At 33.5% G+C, this 12,500-nt stretch overlaps 1 protein-coding gene across 4 annotated transcripts in view; it reads left to right on the top strand.

Moving 5' to 3' along the window:
- The window catches only part of GLI3 (GLI family zinc finger 3), a 495,436-nt gene that overhangs the window by 145,006 nt on the left and 337,930 nt on the right, over window positions 1-12,500 (top strand). For 3 of the 4 annotated variants that reach the window (XM_087916968.1, XM_087916967.1, XM_087916969.1), the window contains one exon: window positions 2,267-2,503. In XM_087916968.1, the coding sequence (XP_087773094.1) occupies window positions 2,267-2,503 (237 nt within the window). Of the gene's footprint in view, window positions 1-385; window positions 464-2,266; window positions 2,504-12,500 lie in introns of those variants that run through there. The other variant, XM_087916970.1, reaches the window with a different exon arrangement.

Raw genomic sequence — 12,500 nt, 5'->3', positions numbered from 1 at the left:
TATAGCACTTCTGTGTAACTCTTTTGATTAAGTATTTCAGATCTAATCACAGTGAGGGACAACAAAAAGAAAAGCTGAAACTTTTGAAATATCTAATATGTCTACATAAATAAAATGAAGCATCTCCTTGCAGTTTATTTTGAAATTTACTTCACTCCTGCAGTTCTTAGTAAATGTTAGTTGTTTGAATAGGATGAGATCAGTACAAAGTAATGGTTTACCTATATGTTATATATACTATGAGATAAATTGAGGAAGGGTTAAACATAACTCAACTCCATAACCTTTGTAGCATATTTAAGTTAAACATTTAAGATCACTTAGCACAGAGTTTTAACCTAATTTTGCCTGATTAAAGTATGTGCAAACTTTCTCAATATTATAGAATTCTCTCCATTTATCTTCCTCTCCAAAGGAAAATAGATCTTGCTTGTGAAAATTTTGGATAAGCTTCAAAAATACAGTATGAAAAAGTTTTAAATTGGACAGTAGGGTTAATGCAGTCATATTAGATATTTCATTGTAATTTTATTATTTATCAAAAGGTTCTTGGATTTATTTGATTTTACTTGTACTTTTCAGGACCAGTTTTTCGATCTAAGAGAGTTAATGCTTAAACACATTTCAGTCTTCTTGAAAACTGATGGCATTTGGTGAATGAAAAAATGCTTATTTTAATGAATGTAACATCAAAGTTTCAAATGTTTGAAAGTTTACATTAGGTATTCCAAACATGCAACACATCTGAAATAGTTTTAAATCTATTAAAACTTTTTTTAAAAGTAAAAATCACTCTGGTGGTTCTTTTTCAAAATTATGACACAAATTATATCCTCCCTAACTATCAATAATGTTTTATTAATCTAATCGTTACTGTTTCATTAATAGTGCCTAAACATTTTCCTTAATGTGTTTTATAACTTTTAAACAGTAAGTAGCCATATTTATTTCTTGGAATTTAATAGGTTAATCTTTCTTATTTACAGTAACTAAATGGAATATAGGTAATTTTATACATTATGTAGTAGCAACAGTATAAGAAAGTTGTATAAACATATGCTATGGATATTCACTGATCTAGGGATTGTAAGCAACAATAATTCCCTGATTTGATATATTATATTTATAAATAATTTACTTATTTATATTTTAGATCAGTATTTAAACTATTTTTAATGTATTTTCAAGTATATGAAATAGGAACTGCCTTTTGTTAAAGTCAACATCTTCATTGCAGATATCTAAGAAGCATTTTTAGAGAGTTTGCTAGCATTTTGAAATGTCAGGATGAAAACAAGCCACCTGTATTAATCTTGTTTCTTTTAAGTGTTGCAATGAGATGTGCTGCCACTGAAAGAGAAATAGAATACACCAAGCAGTTTTCTTCTCTTAGATGGGGAAAATATACCCCATTTTCTAATTGAGTTATACTTGGGGTTTTTCAGAACCATTCTACTATGAATTGTAGTACAAATTGTTAACTATGCTGCTTTCTCTTGTTTTGCATGGACTAAGACAGATGTGATATTGGAGAATATAAAGTTACAATGTTTGTAGAAAAAGAATATTGATTGGATTGGATCTACATGCTTGCCAACCATGTTTTATGGTCTGGATTGGGGAACATATTGAGATAACTTTTCAAATTGTAAATGCTGACTATGTGAATTTTCTGCCCCCACATTCTGTATCATGTGGTTTCATATGTTCAATCAACATTCATTAGAAGTCCTTCATTTTTTTTGAAAAAATGTAATAACTATATTTTTCTTTAATGGCAAGGAACTTTCTCGTTCCAACAATCTCTCTTTTTTGGGTATGAAGGACCATGCTGGGAAGTATAAAGCACAGTAGGTAGCTAAGCTTGATTTAGTTTCTGCTAGCAGTGGTTTTCTGTGATTTGTGACAAATTGTTTTTCCCTCCAAAAAACTTCTAAGCCTTCTTGTCCCAGAAAGATGATGTGGGGGGAGCCAGTCGGTGTTTCTGTATGATTAATGACCTCTCTGGTAAATGCATTGAAGAATGGTTTGATGATGCTCTCCAGTGCAAATCCAACTTGCATTTAATGGTTTATATTCCTTTGCTCCTTCTCCTCATACTTTTTTTAGGAAACTTTTTTTCATAACCACACATATGCTTGCTTCTTTAAAGGCAGCATACTATGCTAGAGGGCTGGAAAAACCTGTAAAGAAAACTTTGATTGAATGCCATAGCTGGGCTAAAAGTTTCACTTCTTTCTTTCCCAATTTATCTTTTCCTCCCTAGAGGATGAAAGTCCTGGACAAGCCTACCAGAGAGAGAGAAGAAACGCAATTACAATGCAAACTGGACAAGGCCTCAGTAAAGTCAGTGAAGAACCTTCCACATCTAGTGAAGAAAGGGCTTCTTTAATCAAAAAGGAGATCCATGGATCTGTATCATACCTTCCTGAGCCTTCAGTACCTTATTGTGGGACGGTCTTTGCCATGGATCCCAGGAATGGTTATATGGATCCTCCTTATCGTAAGTACTTAAAAATTACAACATCTTCATTTTTGTTAAAAATGACAAAAGAGAAAAGTTGTACTAGTTCTTATTTTACCCAGTATTTTCCATTGCAGCAGTATTTAACAGTGGTGCAAGAAGGTTCATATATAACAGTTGATTATATAATTTGGTTTTTAGAAAGTGAAGTTAGTAGATGGAGGAGGAGGAGAAGAAACAATTTACAGTTAATAAAAGGTGCATATTCCAAAATGTTTTCTGAATAAGTTGAGTTGAATCATGTTTGCTACATTGTGTCCTTCTGCTGCTCCTGCTTAATCCTAAAAACTGTACAAGAAATAAAAGGAAGTTTTGTATTCTAACTTTCTTAGATTTAATAGCATGGCAGAGGAGAGGACATGATAGAAAATATTAAAAATTATGTCATTTTCTCTCACAAAAATTGAAGAGGATTCTTTGACATGTTATTTTTTTTATAGTGGTGGAAGTGTGCCAATAAGGACATTGGCTCTGCTCATATCTCTAATATAGCAAAACTGACAGAACTTTATGAATTGCAACATTTGAATTCTTGATCAGGCAATAACATTCAGTTAAAAAGTTAAGTGACCTCTGGGCATAGACATCAGTGATTGTTGTACAACTAACTTCCAATTAGAAACAGATTTTTTAAAAAAACATACTTTAAAAGTCTCTACACTCCGTGCCTGTAAAAATATGTTTCTATCTCAAAGACTCAGCCTGTATCTTTATATAATAGATTTATCACCTTGCTGTGATTTGTAGTTGCCATTCAATATCCTCTCAAAGCAGATGATAAACTATGTCCCAGGGAAAGTGGGTAGACTGAAGGGCAGTCTTAATCCTTTCTCCATTGTTATTTCTCCCCAAATTCATTCAGAATGTTAGAATTTTGAAGCAAAAAGTCATTATCCAGGATAGCTAATTACAGGCTTCCTCTTTCTCATTATGTCTTTTATTCCTTCATCAGTTAAGTTAGAAATACAGGAGAAGGTTTACCCATCAGACTACTGATCAAGGTGTGTCTTGCACAAGAGAGATTATTGAACAGCCTTTTTGAAAAATAAAATCAGATAATAAAAAATAAGTGTGAATGATAAGGATGGATAAGGAAGGGCATTAATTTACATTGAAATGAACATGTTAATTTTCTGTTTGTATTAAATTGTAACTGGAATCTAAATGTATATTAAATTTTTAATATACTTAAGGAGACAAGTGCACATTAGTAGTTTCCCCATTAAAATTTATTGATTATCCTTATCTTTAAAGTTTATTTTTCTGGAAAACCATTAAATAGCAAATGACCAGAATACCCTATGTGCTTATGTTTATGGATAAATGTATACTTTGTTAGATCATAATCAGAATAAGAGTTTACTGCATTTGTATTAAGATGAAAACTAAATGGTTTTCATAGCATGAATCTGATTTATTCAACCTTGGGAATAATAAATAGTTCACTAAGTTACAGCAAGTGTAGGCTGCCTCTTCCCTCCAGCTCCCAATAATTTTTGTGAAATGTTGTCTCAAATATTTCCTGCCTTATAAATCTTTTTAGATCTTGTATTACAGACAGCTGGTGCCAAAATATATATTTTTAATTATAAAAATTTTATTTGGGTTTTCACAAAACATAATACAAGTAAAATTTCTTTTTTTTTTTGAGAATAGCATGGTCCCAGCTTATCACTTCTCCATTCAGACACAAATTCAATTTCATATTCACCTTTGTGTTCTATTCCATATCTTATTACTATTTTAACATTTTCTCAATAATTTTCCCTTCCCTTAGTTTTCTCTTAATTTTCTCTTACTTTTAATTATCTCATTTTTTTCTAAATTCAATTATATATATCTTTTTCTAAGTTTCAATACCTTTCTAGTCATCATATTTATAGTTTTGTCTGTCCTGTTTCAATTTCATATTTTCTTTTCTTTTCTCATTAAACAAAATTTTTCCCTGTAGTTACTAATTGGAGTATGATACCTTTGTATCTTTTAATTTTTATCCATTCAGCTCTTATTTAAACTTCAATTTATGCCTTTACAATTATAACATTCAATATAACACATAACTTCCAGTCAAATTCTGCTTGGTACATTCTTAAAATACGCACTAAGTTCTTAAAGAGAAAATATATGTATAACAATAATAAATAAAATACTTATTCTATTCCAATTCAGCTCTATCATTAATGTTAGTTATAATCTTTGACATCTTTAACATTTCTTTTCAATAGGATATCATACTTCTAGGAACACATAATATTTCCATAATTTTTTCATGTTTCTTTCATATCCCTCTTCACTTAAATTTTTATAACACATTTATAATAATTAAAATGTTCCCCTCCTTTCCTAATTTCATTCTCTCATTCTCTTTATTTCATTTATTTATTAAACATTCCACTACATTACAATGAGTATTTTATCTATCATTTTAATCACACTTGTTTCATATTTTCAAAGTTCATTTCTATTTCTAATATAACAATACTATCTTATGTACCCTTGCAGAATCCCCCTTTCAATTAAGTTTTCACCCATTATCTCTCTGTCTTGTACGTTTTCCATTTCTCTATGTCCTGTTTCTGTCCTTTATAATTTCTTTTCCTTTCCCTCTTCTCCCTCTTATTCTCCCTTCCCTTTTTGACCCCTTCTCTCTCTAATTCTGATTCTCTCTTCTGTAATCCTCTCTTCTGTTTCTTCCGAATGTTGTAATTACTTTTCAAACTATTCTTTTTAGTTGTTTTTTCAGATCTGAAATTTTTCACTCTCTTTCCCCCCCTTTCCTTTCTTTTCCCCACATAGAAATACTTGGTCATTGAAGATGGCTTATTCTTTGTCCCACCTTTCTTATTCTACAGGCATTTCTTGTTGTTCTTATAGTTCAGGATCTCCATTTCTAAAAATTGAAATACGAAGCCAAAATAACCTCTTCCTTCTTGTGCATCTTCTTTCTGTTTTTTAAGTTCCATTCTCAATTCTTCCAAGAGTGATACCATTTTAAAAACTTTTAAACAACCACCTGATTAATTTTAGTCCTTTAAATCTGATAGCCAAAAATCCAAAAATCACCAAGTAATCCAAGTAATCCAAAGCTGTTTCTTCTTGCTTCTTTTTTCCACTTTCTCTTCCTGGGGTTCTCTTATCTTGTTACAAAATTTCAGTTAAAATGTATCTTTTAGGAATCTTGTTAAAGTTTCACTGTTAATTCCTTTCACTTCCAGGTCCCACCCTTTTGTTTTTTTCCTTCTTTTAAAAGTTCTTGAGAATCCAGAAATCTTTATTATCCCTTTGACATTTTATTTTCAGCTTAAATACCTGTTAATGTCAAAGTGGATTTTTGCTGGTTTCTTGCTTAAGTCTCTTAGTTGTCAATATAGGGAAGAAAAGAAAAAAAAAACAAATCCTTTCCCTTCCCTCTCTCATTCACTGCTTCAAACTCTTCTTTGGGAACAATGTTGTTCTTTATAATTCAAATTCCAGGGTACTTTGTATTGTTGTTTTTCCAGTTCGACCCGGTCAGCCAAAACTTTCTCTTCTTATCTTCCTCCTGCACATTCTTTTCCAGTCAAGTTCTTTGAGATGGCCATTTCTGACCACCGCTGCAACCGCCTTTGGGAAAGGGTGTATAAGGCCAGCTGGGGAGGAGAGATGCGACTCTCCTCGATCCTGGTGGCAGTCTCCCCCCTCTTCACCACCTCTATGGGGTGGCTTAGCCCTGAAACCAGCCGGCTTGGGGCTGATCGAAACTGCACACGATTGCAGACTTCGGTCTGTCGCTGAAGAAGCCCAAACCGAAAGCTCCTTCTGGCAGTTCTGTGCATGTGCACACTGGGAACTTATTTCCTGCCTTATAAATCTTTTTAGATCTTGTATTACAGACAGCTGGTGCCAAAATAGTTTTTGTAGTAGTTTTCAGTTAGAAATATTTCAGATTGTAGTATCTTATATAATACACCATAAATGTTAAAATGTGACCATTGTATCTAGCAGGGTTTCTTTCACAACAGTATATATTTTTATAACTGCAAATGAGATGTACATGTTTTAAAGCCTACTTTAAGTATGGAAAAAAATTGTAATTTGTCAAAATGGAGATTAAGGATTTCCCTTCTAATATTGTATGAAAGTGAAAGTTGAGTTTTGAGATTGGGGGAGAGAGAGGGAATTGATGCATCTGAATTTTGTTTCAGAGATGATTCCTAAGGGTACCCATAGATAGTCAAGGAAATAAACAGTGGATTGTAGAATAACTCAAATCAGAGTTATCATTCAAACTTTAAATGATCAGGCTTAAATAATCATATTTTAGATATATTATCTTAAGACCTAACCCTAACCCTTGAGAAGACTATAATAGTGAGAAAGGTAAAAGAGATGACAATTAATAACAAAACAGATGAATAAGTAATAGCAGAAGTGGTCACATTGAAAACCTAAAAGTCCACACTGGGATAAACCATACTGTAAAATACTTATTTACATAGTCACTGAAACCTGAAACATCAAAAAGATGTTCTGGATCCTTGGGAAAGACTTGGTAGGTGTATAAAAATACCAACTCCAATCTAAACATCTGGCTGGAAAGTATAAAGCACATAATCTCTAACAGTAATAATAATTTTCCTAGTGAGGCATAATTGTGTGCTTGCCTATTCCAAGGAGGATGAGAGCTAGAATCACTGTTCAACACTATGCCTATGGAAATAATATTAAGAATGAAGAATATGAAGAATGAAGAATATTGAGAATAATATCTGAATGAAGATGATCACTACAAATTCCTTGGTATCCTTCAAGCTGACATCATCAAACACATTGAAATCAAGAAGATTAGAAATGAATGCATCATGAGAGTGAAGAAGATCTTAAAATCCAAACTCAATGGAGAATATGCCATCAAGGCAATTAACACCTTGGTAGTTCCAGTCATTAGATACACAACTGTACTAGGGCAATAGACCCAAGTATAACTAAAATCCCTGGATAGGAAAAAAATAATGTTAAGAATCATTCTCTTCATCCCCACAGTGATGTTAACACACTACATAACAAGGAAAATAGGAGGCCATGTTGCAAATACACTTCAATTAAAGACAGGGCATCAGAGGAATATCTGAAGAATAATAAAGAAATTGCACCCAAGCTGATACACCAAGAATACTAAAGAGACCAAACTGATCTACAAGAAAGATCAAATAAAGAATAGAAAAAAGAAATAACAAGGTAACATATTCCATGGCCAGTATATTAAAAGGAACCAATAAGCAAAGCAGGTAACAAACAAGACCTGGCAACAGAAGAAGGAGACAGGGGGGCTAATGAACCTAATGCTAGAATTAAAAAGACAGCAACAGGTAGCAAATACACCTTTGCAAAGAAGCTGAAGATAAGTAGATCATCAAATTAACTGATGCAAGAATATCACAGAGACTGGTTACAAAAAACAGCATAACACAGTAATAACAAATGTACATTGGCATATTTGCAGAAAATATATTTTCCTTTAAGTAAGCCTGATGGGACCACAACATAAACAAAATAATATAAAATAAAGAAGCGAAAGTGTTAGAATTCAAACATACAATCCCTATACACGTAACACCCCAGACGTAACAATTACTGATAAGAAAATCTGGATAGGGCATGTGGCAGTACCTGGAGACAGCAAAATAGAAGAGAAAGAACCAGAGAAAAATCACAAAATACAAAGACCTGTAAATAGAAGTAAAATAATTGTGGCAAAAAAGCAAAGATAGTTCCAGTACTATCTAGAGTACAACCCCAAAATATTTGGAGAACCCCTTGAACACCATTGATATTGACAAAAATCACTACCCAGTTGTAAAGGTATTTAGTAAATTTCAGCTTTATTTTGAACAGCTTTCACCTGTTCTGACCTAGGCTTCCCCAACAGCATGAAGCCAAGTCTTCGTCCCAATAAACCCCTTTTATTTAATTTGCAATGAATTTTCTCTTCAACAAAGTCCTGGCCAACAGTCTTTCAAGATAGTTCTCAATTACAGACCTTTATCAGGCTTGGAAAGTGGCTAGGTTGATATCTTTCAGGCACCACAACACTTGGCAGCGTGTCAGAATGAACTAATTGTCTCCTGCAAAGCCCCACTCCCCTTTCGCTCCTCTTTTATATTCTAGGGGAGGGGTCATTCACCTGCCAGCTATAGTTGGCCCTTAGTCCTCAGCTGTTCCTTCTTCTGGCAACTCTTTTTTAATAAAAGTTTGAGTTTTCACAAAACATACAAATAAAATATCTTTTTTTGAGAACAGCGTGTCCCTGGGTTATCACTTCTCCATACAGACATAAACTCAATACATATTTATACATATTTATATATATATTTATCTTGTACATTCTAATCCATATCTTACAACTATTTTTGCAATTTTTTCAATAGCTTTTCCCTTTCTTTACTTCCTATAGCCTTATTTTAAATTATCTCATTCCTTTCTTAATTCAATTATATATCTTTTTCTAATTTTTAAAATTTTTCTAATAAGTGTTTTTATACTTTCGTCTGTCCTGTTTAAAATTTCATATTATCTTTTCTCATAAAACAAATTTTTCCCTGTAATTACTAGACTGGAGTGTAACACTTTTGTACTGTTTTTCAAATCTTGTTTAAAAATGTAAGTTACACCTTTACAGTTATAACATTCATTTTATAACCTCTATTTTATAACACATACCTAAGTTCAATCGAATTCTGCTTGGTACATTCCCTTAAAAATACACACTAAATTCTTAAAAGAAAAAAGTATATATCTATATATATCTGTATGGTATTCAGTTTTGTTCGGGTATTTTCCCATGTCATTATAGTTGTGCTTTTAAAGTTGTAGCAACGTTGCGGCAGAATCTCATCTGCCATCATCAGGCTTCTATTGTGTTCGTCTGTGAGTCAGACTTTTACAGTTGTTTCAGTTTTAAATTTGGGGCTAGCCTACTGCTGTGCCAGAATGGTTTTTTTCTTCATCCTGATTGGTTGGGAGTCTTGGTCTGTGTTTATTGGTCTTGGAATTTGCTGTGTTCTGCTTGATTGGTGTTTCTAATATCTGTTTGTACACAGGTGTTTGCCTGGCTTGTTTGCCTGGGCACAAACAGATCCCCCCTGATACCTACAGCTCAAACACACCCCAACCAGGCATCCAGATGAAACCTAGCTTCCTAACAAATGATAGCCGTCTATTTACTCGGAGCCAAGCTGCACTAAAAGCCTCCAATACAGGAACACAATGTTGCCAGCCAATCAAGACAAAAAAAGCCACAAAACAGACAGAAGATATTAGAAACACCAATCAAGCAGAACACAGCAAACTCCAAGACCAGTAAACACAGACCAAGACTCCCAACCAATCAGGATGAAGAAAAAACCATTCTGGCACAGCAGTAGGCTAGCCCCAAATTTAAAATTGAAACAACTGTAAAAGTCTGACTCACAGACGAACACAATACAGAAGCCTGATGATGGCAGATGAGATTCTGCCGAAACGTTGCTACAACTTTAAAAGCACAACTACAATGACATGGGAAAATACCCGAACAAAGCTGAATACCATATATATATAGAGGATCTTTTGGCTTTGTATTTCAATTTTTAGAAATGGAGATCTTGAACTATGAAAAACAACAAGAAACGCTGGCAGAACAACAAAGGCGGGACAACGAAGAAGCCATCTTTAATGACCATATAAAAAACAATAGTAAATGGAATAATTATTCTGTTCAAGTACAGCTCTGCCATTAATATTAATAACAATGTTTTACATTTCTATTTCTTTTAACAAACATTACTTAGTAATATCAGTTGTCTTTCACTTTAATCATCTATATTTCATAATTTACTTATTACTGTCTTTAAATAAAAAAATTAAACAATAGTTATTAACAGTAGTCAACAAAGTTATTATTCTTATTCAAGTTCATCTTGTCAACTGATAAAAATCTTCTGTTTCTTTTCAGTTTTTTTAAAGTTTCTTTTTAAATCATTGAGAGCCTTATTCTGTTTACAAACAAATATTCCACTACACATCAATAGAAATTATTTCTATCACTGTAATCATCTAACATATTTTCTAACCCTTTTCTATTTCTAATATAACAATGCTATCCCATGCGCCCTTGCAGAATCCTCTCCTTAAGTTAAATTTTAACCATTGTGTCTGTGTCTTTTAAATAGGTTTATACCTTTAATTTTTGTACGCTTTTCCTGTACCTCTATATCTTGTTTCTGTCCTTTGTAGCTTCTTTTCCTTCCCCTTTTCCCTCTCTTCTTCTCCCTCCCCTTTTTATTCCCTTTTCTATCTAATTCTCCCTTCTGTGATCCTCCCTTCTGCTTCTTCCTGATATTATGGTTACTTTTCAAATTACTATTTTTTGGGGTTGTTGCTTCAATGCTTAAGTTTTTAACTCCCTTTCTCCCCTTTCCCTTTTTTTATTATTTTTTCCAGTATCTTCCCGGGTATTGATGTTAGGCTGATTGGTCTGTAGTTTGCTCGGTCTGTTTTTTTCCCCTTTTTTGAAGATGGGAACCACAACAGCTCTTTTCCAGTCCTCTGATAGTTCCCCAGTGCTCTAGGATATTTGAAAGATAAGATGCAGTGGTTCTGAGATGATCTCTGCCAACTCCTTTAAAACTCTGGGATGTAATCCATCAGGCCCGGTGATTTGTGTTCATCAAGATCAGACAGGTGTTCTTTTACTTTTTTTTTGCATATTTTAACTTTTATTTCTGGTTTGTCTTTTATAGTTATGTTTTTGGTGGGTTGAGCTATAAGTTTCTTTTTGCATGAAGACCGATGTAAAGAATGAGTTAAGCAGTTCTGCTTTTTCTGTGTTACCTGTTACTTCTTTGCCAACTTCTCTCTTTAGTGGACCAACTGTTTCCTTGATTTTTTTCTTGTTATTTATATGTTGGAAGAAACTTTTTAAAAATTATCTTTGACTTTTGTTGCAGGTCTTTTGTTTGTTCCCAGCCTTTGCTTTCCTGGCTTCATCTTTGCAGATCCTGGCTATCTACCTTAGTTATATGTCCCTCTTTCCATTTTTTTGTACTTGTCCTTTTTTTTCTTTCAATTTGCCAGAGAGATCTTTGTGCAGCCATGCTGGTTTCTTCTTGGATTTCTTGTTTTTCTTTCTCAGTGGTATTGTGCTGGTCTAGGCTTCTATGATCATACTTTTCAGAGTTTCACAGATTCTTGAGTTGTTTTCCCCTTTAGGATTTTCATCCATGGAATCTTTCCCAAGTTCTCTCTGACTTTATTAAAATCAGCTCTTTTAAAATCCAAGACTACGGTGTCATTATCTTCCATTACTTGTGTTTGTGTTATGTTGAATTCTAGTATGACATGATCACTCTCACTGAAGGTTCCTACAGTTTCAATTCCCTCTACCACTTCTTCTCTGTAAGAATTAAGTCCAGTATGGCTGTCCCTCTAGTTCCACCTCTACCTTTTGGACAACAAAGTTGTCAGCTAGGTTGGTTAGAACTTATTTGATTTCTCACTTGGTGCAGAATTAGTTTTCCAATTGATATCAGGATAATTGAAGTCCCCCCATTACTATTGTATGTTTCCTGCATATGTATGTTTGTTAGTTGGCAAAAAAGGACATCTATTTTTTCTGCTTGATTGGGTGGCCTGTAATATACACCTATGGCCATGTCATTCTTTTTTTTTTTCTTTTATATTGACCCATGTGCATTCCTAGGTTTTCATCTTCTACCAGTATGTTCCAGTCATGGGTTCATCCCACCAAGTTTCTGTTACTCCAACTGTGTCATATCTACCTTCATGTATTCGTAGTTCAAGTTCACCCTGTTTGTTCCCCAGACTTTGAGCATTTGTATGTAGGAACTTGAGGTCTACATAACGTGTTGTGCCTGCTTGCCCTACTTTCTTGCCATCTGTTTGAATAATGCACATATGGTATGGCACTCACTATTAAATGCTTGGGTTTTGGTTGACC

This window comes from Pseudonaja textilis, chromosome Z (assembly GCF_049901715.1).
Source record: "Pseudonaja textilis isolate UNSWEBS1 chromosome Z, rPseTex1.2, whole genome shotgun sequence".
Lineage (NCBI taxonomy): Eukaryota > Metazoa > Chordata > Lepidosauria > Squamata > Elapidae > Pseudonaja > Pseudonaja textilis.
Note: the sequence above shows the minus strand (reverse complement) of the source record. Positions and strands in the feature narration are given on the sequence as shown.